At 45.3% G+C, this 15,451-nt stretch overlaps 1 protein-coding gene and 1 pseudogene across 15 annotated transcripts in view; both read right to left on the minus strand.

Annotated features, from left to right (window-relative positions):
- Window positions 1–3,319: 3,319 nt before the first annotated feature.
- On the minus strand, window positions 3,320–3,811 carry LOC147000375 (histone H3.3A-like; annotated as a pseudogene).
- A 3,005-nt stretch (window positions 3,812–6,816) lies between these two features.
- Window positions 6,817–15,451, minus strand: part of Epb41l3 (erythrocyte membrane protein band 4.1 like 3) — a 173,509-nt gene continuing 164,874 nt past the window's right edge. For 8 of the 15 annotated variants that reach the window (XM_085832862.1, XM_029471192.2, XM_085832864.1 and 5 more), the window contains 7 exons: window positions 13,460–13,582; window positions 12,534–12,911; window positions 10,836–10,967; window positions 10,046–10,144; window positions 9,517–9,597; window positions 9,125–9,241; window positions 6,817–7,962 (listed from right to left, as the gene is read on the minus strand). In XM_085832862.1, the coding sequence (XP_085688988.1) occupies window positions 9,131–9,241; window positions 9,517–9,597; window positions 10,046–10,144; window positions 10,836–10,967; window positions 12,534–12,911; window positions 13,460–13,582 (924 nt within the window). In that variant the 3' untranslated portion in view covers window positions 6,817–7,962; window positions 9,125–9,130. Of the gene's footprint in view, window positions 7,963–9,124; window positions 9,242–9,516; window positions 9,598–10,045; window positions 10,145–10,835; window positions 10,968–12,533; window positions 12,912–13,459; window positions 13,583–14,149; window positions 14,870–15,451 lie in introns of all 15 variants that reach the window. The other 7 variants (XM_029471197.2, XM_085832866.1, XM_029471200.2 and 4 more) reach the window with 2 other exon arrangements.

Consider the following 15,451-nt stretch of genomic DNA (forward strand, 5'->3'; position numbering starts at 1 on the left):
ACAAAGCTTGAAGAGATGTGGGAAGAGATCATTGTGGGACGATCAAAGCACATTGTTCGAGAATTTCTAAGAACTACTAATAAACAATGAAGTGAAAAGCCATATGCACATTTCGCAAGAGTGATAAACTCTGCATCTTAAAGGATAGCAGGCTGGAACGGAGGAAGCTGGAGAACATGCGGGGCTTGACTATGGTAACATTAGTTAGTGGGCTACTGGAATAGTTCGGGTATTGAGCCATGGATAAAGTTAAGACATCAAGGCAGTGTTGTTGGTAAGCTAAGGAAATTGTGTGAGATAGGTGTGAACAGTCTCCCAGGTTCCTGGCTTACATAACAGAATGAGTAAGAAATGAGCTGGGTTGTTGCTGTTGCTGTTGTTGTTTTAGATGTACTTCCATGTTAATCTAATGTAATATAGGTTAATTTTTACATTTGACTTCTTGTCTTTAAATTAGATGCCCTATAGTGTTTGTTATGATGTTCATATGAAATGTCCCCGATGGTTCATGTGGTCAAGGCATAGTCACCAATGCAGAGTACACAGGTCAGGTTTTAGAAAGTGATTAGGGCTTTGCCCTAACCGATGGATTAATCTGTTGACGGATTTATAATTCACCAGACTACTGTGGGTTACTGAAGAACACGGGTGACTGGAGGCAGGCCTTTGAAGGGTCTTGCTTATATTGAGCCTTCCCCTTCTCTTTGTGTCCTGTCTGTTGTGAGGTGAGAGCAGAGTCATCTGTCAAATGCCCCTGCTGATGTCACATTCTGCTCTACCACAGAGTCAATGTTTATCTGAGGCCTGTTGTCATAGTGATAAAAAGTGATGAATGTCCTTGTAGCTTTGTGGCCTTAAAGGACCTGTGAGGCACACTGTCACAGGAAGGACAAGGAGGACCCTGTGAGGGCTGGGTTTCTGCTCCGCTCATCCCCGTTCACAGAGCTGAGTGGGCGCATGTGTGCACATGTGTACACATGTATGTACATGTGTGGACAGTAAAATCCCTGGAGGATCATCAGCTCTTCCATCACCTCTCCTAAATCTCAGAACTCCTATAAGATACTGTCTGTCCAAACATGTCAATCCCAAGATCAAAATGTATTAAAAATACATTCCAGTCCAGTTTTACTTCACAAATAAATATCTAATAAAATACATCTTTATGGCAAACCAAGGCAGGCACTTCTTATATGTGTTAATGGAAAGCATATAATTGAAGACATATCTAATCATGGTTTATAAATTACAAATGGTTTTCAATTTAAGTTCTTTCTTTTGATATTTAAAAACATGGCTACATTTGATATTAACTTCCTATAGCTATAGAAATGCTATGAAGTTGATACACATAACAAGGACAAAAGACTACAGCAATCTCTTATAAAATCAGCCCCAGGGTGCATCATCTCTTTGACCCTCAGTAGGGGCTCTGAAATTTAAAAGCCATTGTCTTAGGGTTTTACTGCTGTGAACAGAAACCATGACCAAGGCAATTCGTATAAGGATGACATTTAATTGGGGCTGGCTTACAGGTTCAGAGGTTCAGTCTATTATCATCAAGGCAGGAGCATGGTGACATCCAGGTAGATGTGGGGTTGGAGAAGCTGAGAGTTCCACCTCTTGTTCCAAAGGCAGCTAGCAGAAGGCTGCCTTCCAGACAGCTAAGATGAGAGTATTAAAGCTCATACCTACAGTGACACACCCACTCCAACAAGGAGTAGGGCCACACCTCCTAATAGTGCCACTCCCTGGGCCAAGCATATACAAACCACCACAGCCATACAGATGAGAAAGAAATGCATTCTTTCAGGAAAGTAAAATGACTTGTGATGCCCATGTCAACCGTCTGTCCTCATTCCTCTCCCCGTAGCTTCTCTTAGCATCCCTAGAGTTCTGTCTGTTCATCCCAGGGTGAGGATGGCCCAGGATAGCGAGGTACCTAGGATGAGCTACAGATAGGAAGCAAGAATATTTGCTTTTATGATTTATTTTTATTTTATGTGAATCGGTGTTTTGCCTGAGTGTATTCAACTTGTACCATGTGTGTAGTGCCCATGAGGGTCAGAAGAGGGTGTTGCATCCTCTGGAACTGGAGTTTCAGACCTGCCATGTGGGTGCTGGGAATGGAATCTTTGAAAGATTAACTCGTGTGCTCTTTGCCTCTGAGCCACTGTGGAAGTAGGAGTATTTAACCAGAGTGATTTTATTTCATTGGGTGTAGCAATTCACTCTTGTGTCTAGAGAAAAAAATACAGAAGAGTTTAAGAGCTGTCAAGACAAGAGCTAAGGTTTTTGAAGATCATTGTAGAAACCATGTTTTACCAGGCTATCTTTTTACCTTTGCAACTCGTCTGTGCACATTCAAAAGGATTGTACATTCTGGTTTTCTCAACACTCTGGACTTGAATCTGAGTGTAAACAGAGAAGCACACTTTCTAGTGAGGCAAACAGCTCCTAGAAGTGGAATTGTTTCAGCTTCTCAAAGTGTATCTGAGGACATTTTCATAATATCGCAGTGACACTAAACCCTCAGGATTACTTAAGTCTCTCCCATGACTAAGCCAGGTTTATACATTAGTGAAGCTGAGGAGTAGGGGACGCTTGATAGTGGCTAATGAATTATTAAATCAAGAAATGAAATTTGCAGCTGCTGTGAGTGGGAGCCATGTCTTGTGTCTAATTAGAAGCTGTCCTTATAGTGGGAGCCACACCCTATGTCATATAAGGCAGTGCTTGTAACACAGCCCCATCCCTAATGACATTGAATGCTGGAGTTTCTTCTTGGCTCATAGTTTTTAAGAAGCAAAAAAAAAAAAAAAAAAAAAAAAAAAAAAAGAGTCCCACAGCATTGAACAACTAAGGGTGAGGAGGGGGACTTGTAAGTACATCCTTTTCCAGAGAGATTGAAAGTACAGAATTCCCCCATGAAGCCTCCAGATAAGGCACCCTGACAGCAGGGATTCTTTTTTTTTTTCTGTCAATAAGAAATTTACTTATTTAAAAAAAATCCAAATGATGGCATTGTCCAGAAAATTTTAACAGGTTTATTTATAATTGTTATAAAGTTGAACTGTTGAAATGTGTTCACTGAAACATTCTGCTTGCATTAATGCTTTACATCTTGCACTTATACTAAAAATTCACACACAAATGAATGTGGAGAAACGCCAATACCTGATTCTGTCCCCTATGTTTCCACTCGCAATCATATACTTAGGTACCTTTGACCCCATGGAAAAAATATCTAACATTCAGAACTACTGATAACAGGAAGAAGAGGAAAAAAAATTTTTTTTGTGAATGAAATAGTGGACTCTTAAGCACGTTCTCCGCGTTTGTGGTGTGCTATCTGGATATCTTTTGGTGTAATTGTTACTCATTTGGCATGGATAGCACACAGATTGGTATCTTCAAAAAGGCCAACCAGATAGGCCTCACTTGCCTCCTGCAAAGCACCAATAGCTGCACTCTGGAAGCGCAGATCTGTTTTGAAGTCCTGAGCAATTTCTCGCACCAGACGCTGAAAGGGGAGCTTGCGGATCAGAAGTTCAGTGGACTTCTGATAGCATCTGATTTCACGGAGTGCCACAGTACCAGGCCTGTAACGATGAGGTTTCTTCACCCTTCCAGTAGAGGGCGCACTCTTGCGAGTGGCTTTTGTAGCCAGTTGTTTCCTGGGTGCTTTACCATCGGTGGATTTGAGGGCAGTCTGCTTTGTACGAGCCATGGTATGGACACCTCCTTACTTACCCCCCTTCTCCTTCAGCTGGAGCTCGGCAAGTGAGAGGCGGCGCTGGCGTTGGAGAGCGGAGGCCCGGCGAAGGCTGCGAACACCGACAGCAGTGATTCTTAATCATATACCTCTCTCTCTCTCTGTCTCTCTGTCTCTCTGTCTCTCTGTCTCTCTGTCTCTCTGTCTCTCTGTCTCTCTGTCTCTCTGTCTCTCTCTCTCTCTCTGTCTCTCTCTCTCTCTCTTTCTTGGATAAAACAACTCAGCAGGCAGTTGCAGGCAGTCTGAGGACACCTTGCGCCATTTTTATATGTTAACTAAAGTATTAACTTGTGTGGGTGTGAGACCCCGACTTAGAGCATTTCTCCCTGGAAGGTAAAGCCCCTGAATGTTCCCCAAGCTTGTTTTCCCTGATCTTTAAAAATACAGCTAGAAAGAAGCTCTTTGTTCTCTATAGCCAGCAAAAGATCTTTTTGTTTCTATACTGTACAACCGGAGATGCCTGCCTTCCTGTGCCAAGGACATGGAGATAGACGCTGGAGAAGAGGCTACAGCTCACTCACCCCCTCACCAGAAAGGAGCTGTAGCCAACTCTCCTCCCAACTCCTCCCAACTCTCCTCCCAGCTCCTCTCAACTCCTCCCAATTCCTCAGCTAGCTGTTAAAACTTCCCTACTGTCACCATTCGGGTCGAACTCCCCTGCCCTGCACGGTGGAGGGACTTCATCCTCAGCTAGTTGATAATAAAGCCTCTTGCAGTTTGCATCAGGTGTGGTTTTCTCTCGGGACACTGGGGTGCTGGCCAGCTCATCCCGGGACTTGAGCGGAGGCCCAGCATCAGGGGCCTTACATGGGAAAACTCTGCTAATAATATCGAAATTCACCATGACTGATAGCCTCTGGACTTGGTGCAATATGGAAGGCTCCCTTTATTTAGCAGGGCTTCTCTTTCTCTGACCTTGCCTGAGGAATCCTAAGCCCCCTGCAAACACCTCTACCTGAGGACCGCCAAGTAGCTTTAGTTTGATTACAGGATCAAATTCCTTTCTCCTGATAAAATCTGTTTGGCCCGCACTTGGGGCACTCTGAAATGCTTTCCCATGCTAATGAGGTATTCCGGGTACCCCCAAGCCCCCAGCCAATGACCTTTGCCCATCCTGGATGTTCCTACCTCCAGCCCCCCCAAACTTTGTAAGCCTTGAATCACCCTAAGTCAAGTTGATCTGCCTCCAGATAGCTGGTCCCAGTGTGGTTACTAGCTGTACTTTACAGAGCTCTGGACACTCCTCCCCCCACCATCTCTTCTCCCTCTGCCCTTGTGGTGGACCAGAGTCGGCTAATCATCCGTGAGAGCAGAGAGATTCTAGAGATTTATTTATTATACACAAGTACACCGTAGCTAACTTCAGAAGCACCAAAAGAGGGCGTCAGATCTCATTACGGATGGTTGTGAGCCGCCATGTGGTTGCTGGGATTTGAACTCAGGGCTTTTGGAAAAGCAGTCAGTACTCTTACCCGCTGAGCCATCTCATGAATGTACCTTGGTATGTTCTCCTTAGCTATCAGCTGACCTCGGCTGCTCCTTGGGTGCTGTCCGTCATCATTTTTGAGGCAGGAGGTCATTAGTTAGGCCAGGTTGGCTGACCAGTAAACTACAACAATCCTCCTGTCTCCCCCTCCCCAGCACTGCATCCCAAGCATACATGAACACACTGGGCTTTAAAAATGATCTATTTTATAAGTATTAGTATTTTCCCACATTTGTTTGCACACCATGTGCATACCTGGTGCCTGTAGAAGCTAGAGAGGGTTTTGGGGTTTCTGGGACTATAGTGACAGCTGATTGTAAGCTGCCATGTGGGTGCTGGGAACTAAACCTGGGTCCTCTGCAAGAGTTGAATAGTGTACTGGCTGGTTTTGTGTGTCAACTTGACACAGGCTGGAGTTATCACAGAGAAAGGAGCCTCCCTTGAGGAAATGCCTCCATGAGATCCAGCTGTGGGGTGTTTCCTCAATTAGTGATCAAGGGGGAAAGGCTCCTTGTGGGTGGGACCATCCCTGGGCTGGTAGTCTTAGTTCTATAAGAGAGCAGGCTGAGCAGGCCAGGGGAGGCAAGCCAGTAAAGAACATTCCTCCATGGCCTCTGCATCAGCTCCTGCTTTCTGACCTGTTTGAGTTCCAGTCCTGACTTCCTTTGGTGATAAGCAGCAGTATGGAAGTGTAAGCTGAATAAACCCTTTCCTCCCCAACTTGCTTCTTGGTCATGATGTTTGTGCAGGAATAGAAACCCTGACTAAGACAAATAGAAAGCAGGCTTAACCATTGAGCCATCTCACCAGGTCCTGGCTTTTTTTGTTGTTGTTGTTGTTTTTTAAATTTCTTTATGTTGGTTCTGGGGCTAGAACCCAGTTCTCATATTTGTATGACAGCAACTTGCCCACTAACTTACAAATGCTCTCATTTTTAACATCAGAACTCATGGCAAATCATGGGCATGAAGATGTCAATAAAGGCAGGCATTACTTTGTATCTTGGCTTTCATCTCTACTATGTGAGGAATTTGACAGAGCAGCTGGGTGAGGTCATACCAGCCTTGGCAATACCATCTGATTTATTCAGCTGTGGAGCTGACATCTCAAAGAGCGGTGCTTCTTGGCTGGACTAAAATAATTCAGAAACACAAATCCCCTATTCTCAAAAACTGAAAATGAGAGTCCCTTGTGACCCTCTGAAGCCATTGTAGGTTAACTGAATATTTATATAAATGTATTTTGCTAACACCCCCAACCCATCAAAGGTCTGTACACCATGAAGTGAATGTGTGAATCTCTAACCCTGACTACAGGATCGTTCCATATTTCAGCCAGATGAGGCCTTTGTTTTGTTTTGTTTTCTTTTTGGAGACAGGGTTTCTCTGTGTAGCCCTGGCTATCCTGGAACTCACTCTGTAGACTAGGCTGGCTTTGAACTCAGAAATTCGCCTGCCTCTGTCTCCCAAGTGCTGGGATTAAAGGCGGATGCACACGTGAACCCTGGGTACTAGACCACACAAAAGGGCAATCACTTCACATGGAAGACAAGAGCTTTTCAATGCATTTGCCATTTTTATTTCGAGATGCGGTGACATCATTCACGACGGGCTGTGATGCAGTTGACAGTGTAGTGGAGAATATATCTTTCTGGAGGCTATTTATAACTAAACACTAGATATTTTAATTACAGTGGAAATTCTGTACAATTTAAGGCTTGGCTCTGAACTAGATTGTAAATATGGACCAGATTTGTAAATAAAACACCTTATTTTGTTCAAGTAAATGAAGAAAAAAAATCAATGAAAAGAATACAAGGAAAAAGGAAAAAAAAAACCAGAAAGCAAAAGTAGGTAGAAAATTCCCTGGAGTGAATTTTCATAATATTGTTAACTAACCAAAAAATACATGTTTTTCCCCAAACAATGATTCATTTACATATTGAGGGTTGGCTTAGGTAATTCCGGGAATCTTTCTGGATTTGAATGGAGACCAGAGCAAGTGAGGAGGAAGAAATTACATCAGTATGTGCTAAAACCAGTGCTACGTTATAACAAAGGAGAGACATAAAGCAAGATTGTAAGCATTAAATAGTTCTAGAGGGTCAGAGAGTCGTTACTGCTTGTGGTTGAGGATAATAAAACCAGATTAGACAAGGACAAGATTCAAGTGGTTTACTGGATAAGGTTCGTTATTGGCACATCTAATCTGGGGTAAATCTGACACACCGGACCTAGACGGCTGATAGCATTGTAGGGTGATTACCATTTACTGTAAACAGAGAATTTGTCACCTATGAAACTGTAGTTCAGTTGAGACTTTAATAATAAACTATGAAAGGCATGAGCTGTCGATGGGTTACGTGAGATCACAGTTTACATTGTTGGTTATGAACGTGCAGGGAGAGTTGAAAAAGGAGACATTTTTGGTGAAAATTAAAAGTTTTACTGTTTTTGTGATTTTTCTTTTTTAATCGTTGCTTCATGCAGTATCGGTTTAGTGATGCTGATTTGGATTGCTTGGATTGCGGAAGATCTCTCTGCCAGGGTAAAGAATGATCGAATGGTCAAGGTCAGCTCTCCCGGGTCAGAATTTTCCACGGACGGATAGAAGTCAGTTGGGTTAGAAGAGGGAATTCCATGTAGGCTCCGGTTTTCCTAACGGTTCACATGACTGGGTTCATGTGCAGGCTGAGTTATTCCTGTGGGAAGAGAAAAAAAAAAATTGGTTACTTTCTCATTTGAAAACATCTGAGTGGTCACACACAAAAAAGTACCTCGGAAGCTCGAGCGCTCATTCTGACAGGAAACCATCACACTGCAGCTGAAAATTGCATCACCCATGCCCACCGCAGGGGGTGGGGGTGGGGGACAATCTTCCTCCCATTTCCTTTCGCTTTCAAGAATCGTATTAATTTAAATCTGTGTGGGTTTAGCATTTATTTTCTTGGTTTTAAAGAGATATTATTCAACAATCTAAATGTTAAACCCGAGAGATGACTCTGGACAAATCCTTTTCAATAATCACTCTGGAAGTAAGGAGCAAGCTGCTACAGCGGCACTCGCGGCACTCGCGGCACTCGCGGCATTCACGGCCCACTCAAGGATGCTCACGGCCACCTGAGTCCTTGCATGGCAGGTGGGTACACAGGGCAAAGCTGTGCACACAGAGGGTAGACTTTGCTCATGATGCCGACCACACAGATTGGCAAGGCATGCAATTTCAGGAAGGAAACAGGATGACAAGGTCTGCAGTTTTGCCTCCCCCCTCTCCCCTCACCGCCCCGGCGCAGTATAGGAGATATAAGACATTCAAAAAAGGAAGTTAGTGCTCAGTTCCGAACCAAACCAAACAATCTCAGGCACAGACGTTTATCTTGGAAGGGTGAGTGCGCTTCCAAGGGACGATGCTGTATTATCGAAAGCAAGGAAAGGGGTACGGCTAATTCCTCTACCGCTACGAGTTGAAACACACATTCAGCTTGTCCTAAGAGTATTAGGCCACGTGGCGAGTAGAGTCAAATCTGACATTTCAAATTTGGGTAACGAGAAGGCGGCAAAGTCCAGGTGGAGGCAGCAGCAGCAGCAGCAGCAGCAGCAGCAGCGAGGTCGTGCAAGCAAGGAGCCTTCTCTCCCTCTTCCTCTCACTGGCGTGGGCGCAAAAGCAACCCTGAAGAATAGAACCTCTTTGTGGGAGGCAACCCAGGAGAACCCACAAGCCAGTTCTCCATCTTCTTGCTAGCCAGCCCCACACGTGCCAGTGAGGGAATGGAGGAGAGGGCGGATCAGGCGAAGGATGGGAGGGAAGTGCCCCATGCTACATGCCACAGAGGCAAAGCCTGGAGGATCCGTTCCACCTCTTACCTGTGGTCAATCCTCTCCGTCCTCTGGTGTGATTTCTGTCTCTTTATGGACTACTACTTTGGTCACTGACATGTCTGGGTGCTGCTCTTTGGCCTCTTTAATTGCCTGAGCCAGCGCCTATCCCCGGGAAATCACAGAAGGGCGAAAACAAAAAGGAGGTGGGACATGCATGAGCAGTAGCAAGATGTAGACTTAGGAGCTATATCTACCCCCACAGTTAACACCGAGGCACAATGATTATGGGAGGATTCAAAGGCATATACTGGAAAGTTAACTTGGAAACTTATTGCAGAATACGTGCTGGACCAGGAAGATTAGCACTGGGAACCGAAAGGCCAGCGCGGTCACATTTACTCCTCGGACAGAGTGGTTACCATCCTCACGCATACTACCTGGTCATGGTCAATGTCAGCATCCCCTGTGATGACTATTCGCTTCTCAATCCTCGTCTCCGAAATGCCTCCTTTCACAGTCTAAAGGAAACAGAAGAGCTTGGTTGAGTTATCTGCTGGGGCAGTGGTGGACATGGTTGTGGTGAGAAGCCTAGCTGTCTGTCATTCAATCTTAACAGAACTAAAATAGCAGTCTATCTCAGATGTTTAGCATGTTTACTTTCACAAGGGAGGGTATGGTTGAGTTCCTTGGGTTCGGTAGATCCCAAGGTTTCTGTGAGATCCACTCTATGCCCACCACTGCACTGAGCATCAAGGACACCAGAAGGAACCCTCAACAGAAACTAGCGTAGCAGGTGACAGACGCATGCTAACTACACATGTTTTAAAGTTCACTTTTAATAAAGCTATCTTGGCATCTGAGAGGCAACGAATGAATTCCTTATGCAGCCCAATCTGTCCACGGCTCTGATGAGCGATGACTTTCACCACCTGTCAGGAAATCCCGTGGATTGTCTCCCCCACTTACTTTGGTGATGTGTGTGGTGGTGGTAGTACTAGTGGTTTCAGACGTGATCGTCTGGGCGCTCATTAGCACACCTGGCTCCAGATCTGCCCCAGGATCGACCTAAGCAGGGACAGGAACACACAAAGCACACAGGCACCGTTACATTTCCTCTCCATAGGACTGGTCCATTCTTTAATGTACTGCAGTGAGGGAACACAGCCCTCCCATCTAGGACTCCATCAACACAGATGGGAAATACTCAATATCCATTTGCAAGCAGACTAACGTGTTCAGATATCTGACAAATAGTGGAGTGTAATAACCACCCACTTATATTATATTGGGTTTATATTGTGCAAGGTTGTGCAAGCCATCTATGAGATTATTGAAACTGTGCCGAGGATGTTCAAAGGTTAAAAGGAAATGTTATATTATTCTAGGCAAGGGATTGTAGCACACACCGGTAGAACACACTTCTATGAAGGAAGAATCGCTCTCTACCATCCTTGAACAGTTCAGTTTGCAAGGAGCCAACTCCAGGCAAAGCTCCAGGTAACGAGGGTTAACAAACTGAGACTTAATAAATGTGAGCCGTGTGTGTGTGTGTGTGTGTGTGTGTGTGTGTGTGTGTGTGTGTGAGCGAGCTCTCTTTGGCATCCATAGCTGTACACTCAGGTCAGTTGTATTGCACTGTTCTTTAAGATGTGGTGTGGATGCAGGATCCTCCAACCGCTCCTACAGATACTGGGTCGCTCGTTTCGCTTGAATGCGCCAAGCCATGAAGTTGCCAGGCTCTCACAGACCATCTTACCTGAGATGACTCGTACGTGATGGTTTTCGTTTCCGTGTGGACCACGGGCACCTCCTTGGTAGAGATCTCTAGCTTTGCTCCTCCTGGAGAAACACTGCCCACACTCGTGCTTTCTACCCTCACGGTGGATGACTGCATCAGTGGGAAGCAAAAGGAGGAGAGGTTATGGGGCTGTGCTCACCAGCTCAGTTTCTTGCTCTTCTTGGTCCTTTTGTTCTTGACAAAGGTGTCCTTACTAAGTGAGGGGGTGAGATGGGCGGGGCACACAATAAAGGCCTCTTCGAATTACAGAGTTGTTAATGTAGATTGCTCAAGGCCATGGAAACGTGTGAAAGGAAATTAAAGACTAGTCTCTTCTGCCCAATCTCATATATAAACGCTAACATCCTTAAACCTCTCTGTAAGTTAAATTAGCAACCAAGGACTAGGCAAGTGTAATAGCATCAGTTGCCACCCACCAATGTTTGGAGAATCTCAGTAAAAGGGTAAAGAATAAAGTTCTCTGAGTTGGAGGAGAGCTTTCTGGTCCTGGAAAAGTCAGTAATAGATCAGAAATAAATGTCAGGTCTTGGATGTCTCAGTATCTTCTTGTTTAGTTTTTGAAATGAAAATTATGCCATTTCCCTTTCTTTTTCTCCCTTCAAACTTTCCCATGTGCCAGCATCTTACTTTCCTTCAAGTGCAAAACCTCCTTTTCTTTAATTGTATATATATATATATATATATATATATATATATATATATAACTTTGTTATATAAGATTTTGTTATATATTAAAATTTATATATGTATATATTCCTAAATATGTAAATACAACCTGCTCATTCTGTATAGCATGACTATGTGGAGATGCTTTCAGGCTGACTGTTTGGTATTAGATAACCTGTAGAGAGAATGCCTTATGTACTGTATGTATGAAACACTTGTCAATTGAAAAGGCTGTGGCCTATGGCTTAGGCAGGAGAGAGAGGTGAGACATCTGGGAGGCAGAAAGGATTCTGGGAAAGATATAGCCAGGAGATTAGGCAGGAAGATGTAAGGAGACAGATGTAACTAGTCACATGGCAGAAAGGAGGTTAAAATAAATGGGTTATCTTAAGTTATGATTCTAGTCAGAGAAGAGCCTAGCTATATGGCCAAGGCATTTGTAAATAAAAAAAAAGGTCAGGTCTTCTTTTTAAAATCTATTATTATTAGTGTATATATGTATATTTGCCTATATATGTATGTATGTGTGCGTGTATGTGTATGCATGTATGTGCATGTATACGTGTGATGTGTGTGTGTGTGTAGAGGTCAGAGGACAACTCCCAGAATGTGGTTCTTTCCTTGCACTGTGAGTCCCAGGGACCAGGGACTGAACTGGAGTCGTCAGGCTCCTGTGACAAGCTCTGTTAGCCACTGAGCCATCTTTGTGGCCCTCAAAATTTCCAGTGTGTAATCATTGGTCTCCCATGTTTTTTCTTCAGTTATAATTTCAATGACAGAAGCCACATCCTTGGATTACGCATCAGTGGTTACTAGCTTCTATGTGACCCCAAAATCTGGAAACAAGCATGGAGTCCCTGAACTGCCACGCCAAAGGGGAAGATCAGAGAGGAAAACCAAAAGGCCCGTGTGCGCGAAGAGACACAGAATTAAATCCAGCTCCACTTTAACTCCGCCCTGAATCCCAGGAGGGGAGGAACTACCACTTACCTCAAAATGAGATTTTTGTTCCAAACCCTCAGAAGCGCGGACGGGCAACACCTGCTCCTCCTCATGGGAGACAGTGGCTGGCTGTTCCTGCTCCGGGGCAGACTGGTCAACCTCCTCGCCTCTCTGTTCCTTGGCTGCTTCCGTCACAGAAGAGCCCTCCTTCCCTTTCCCACTGTGGCGGCGATCTGTGGGTGTGGATTCTGCAGCATCAACTTCATCCCGGGCTGTGTGCGAGGCATCCCCGCTGGCGTGCACACTCATCACGTGCCTCTCCTCTACCAGTACCGTTTCCTGCAACACTTTCTCCGTGCTGAGGGGCTGAGGGTGTGGGGTGGATTCCACCTCTGCTTCAACGGGCTCAGTCTTTGTTTCCAGTTTCTGTAAGGGAAGAGTACAGGGTCTGGGTGATCTTTCATAAAATAAAACAAACAAAATCCTCAAAGCTGTCGCACGAGGATGTCCACAGCCAGCATCAAGAGCTCATATGCCCAAACACCGATGGAAATAAAAACTAACTTTCCTTTCTCCCACCAGCTTTGAGGTGTGCCTGTCTGACACACACACATTGGGTCCTGCATAGCTTCCTTTTGGACAAATCGTAGTAAAATACACAAGGAGAAAAAGAGAGGAAGCTTTGCAGGGTACTCAGACCCAACAGATGAAGACAAAATGTTTCTAAAAGTAGAATGCTCATCTTGAAGTGGAGTGGATGGCACATGATCAATGCATGGAGCAGCCAAAGGACAACCACCGAGGACACCTTTGAGATGCAGGAAGACAAGGCCACTTGCATGCAACACACACACACACACACACACACACGCACACACACACACACACACACACACACACACACCTGCCGCAAACTCACAAAGCAAAGCAAATGGATACATTCAGAAACACCAAGGATGGGAGCCAACGGCCACCTGCACCCAGCTCTGGGTAGTAGACGAAACCCCTCCTATGAACTCTGTGGGTTTCCGCGCAGACTCTAACAGACTGAGGATCTCCGAGCCATCCATCAGCTTCTCCCCAGAAGACTGTTTAGTCTGAGTGAACAAAGAAAGGAGAGTCAAGCACGAGAGAGACAGCTCAGACACAGCATTCATTCTCAGCTTGTTAGACAAAACTGGAGGCAGAGGAAAGGGAGCAGGAAGGAAGGAATCCAGGAGCAGCGCTTGGAAACAGAAAAGAAACGGGGGCAGGGGGGCATAATAATGTAGCGAACTAGGCAACCACGAGCCCTCGGGTGCTAAAGCAGAGAGTTATTAGGATTAGGGCGGCGCCGATCTAAGCAGGTCATTTCCCCTCATCATTGCAAGCCACAGAAGCGCGTCATCACACCTTGGGAATGGGCAGCTGGAAATAAAATGGGAGAGTGTTTTAATGCTGACGTTGGACTGCAATATTGATTTAATCATGGAAAAATCCATACCAAACCAAAACAACAACAACAACAAAAAACCCCAAACAAAAAACAAGCTGGGCCGGGCTTGCGGCTCTCAATAAAAAGCCAAGGGCAAGAAAAACGGAAAAGGTTCAGGGTGGAAAGGCGCCGCTTCAAAAACTGTCATGCTGGAATCTTAAGCGGTGACCGAATGAGAGCCACTGGTTACCACCACTTGGGATGCGGATGATTCGGTGACGTAGTGAGCAGTAGCGACAGTAAAAGCCGGCTCGTGGGAGTACCGCCACTCAGACAGGCTCTTCCTGCGCGGGCCAAAGGGCCCCACCTTGAGGACCTTGCACTCCGGCTCCTGCTGGGGTTTGCTGAACTGGGGATGGGCAGTTGCACCCTCTCCCAGCTTTGGAGCCTTCTGGGTGTCATCTTCCTCAGGGCTTTGCCGACGAGATTCAGCTTCCTTAATGGGCGCTAGGGATTCTGACAGTCTCCGCTTCGGGGTCTGGACCTCGGGAGCTCTTCTGGATTTCTCATCCGTCAGGGCTTCCAGGACCTCGTATTCCACCAGCAGGGGACCCACCCTCATGGCCTCTGAGGCGCCTCTCTCCATCTTCTGTAGGCCTTCCAGTGTGGAGAGCTGCGGTCCTTTCTCCCCGTCTTTAGCTTTCCCAGTCATGGTGACAATTCTTCCTGAGACAGTGTCGTAGGATTTCCCTAGCGTGTATATCTTCTGCTTGTTCTCTTCTTTCAGCTGCATTTCTCTGGTCAAGTCGTCGAAGCCATGCATGTCTATCATACCAGACTTGAGCAAGTCGGCTGGGATCTCACCGGTTTTACTGCTCACAGTCACCACCTTGTAAGTCACAATCTTTTTCGAATCACCATCAACTACCTCAGTGGGTATTTTGTCTACAATAACCCAATCCTCTGTGCCCTATATTCGAAATATAAAAGCTAAATTAGAAAAGCCCGTGGTACCTGGTTTCTAAAATAAGAATTCTTTACCAAAAAAAAAACAGGGCATAAACTACACTCAGGCATGGGATAGGATGGAAGCCAAGGGCCACTGCTGTCATCTAAGGATTGTGGCCACAGTCTTCGCTCATCTAAAAATGTACTAATTTCAACCAGGATATGTTCTGTGGGGCAGCACTTCAAGTTTCTTTAAATAGGATCGTATTTTGCCAATGGATTTTATAAGAAACCTATCTACCCCATGTTTGGCATCCAGTTGCTTTTTAGTCTTGAGGCTGGATGGTATAACTGAGCTGTCTAGCCTTACATGCATACATATGCACAAAAGACATGTTTCCTTGCTTGCTGTTGTTCTACCGTGCTCCTGAGACTGGCACTTTCGTAAGGAAGTTGCCGGTGTTCTCTAAGTTTCTGTAAACACCATTGTCCACAGGTGCAAATCCTTATCTAGGGATAGCATCTCATGAGTAGCCACGGCATCGATGTACATTGAATGCACCTGTATTCAAGGTAGCGGACTGGAATTTCCCCAGATGTAAGA

This window comes from Mus caroli, unplaced genomic scaffold (genome assembly GCF_978045245.1).
Source record: "Mus caroli unplaced genomic scaffold, Mus_caroli_1 scaffold_18, whole genome shotgun sequence".
Lineage (NCBI taxonomy): Eukaryota > Metazoa > Chordata > Mammalia > Rodentia > Muridae > Mus > Mus caroli.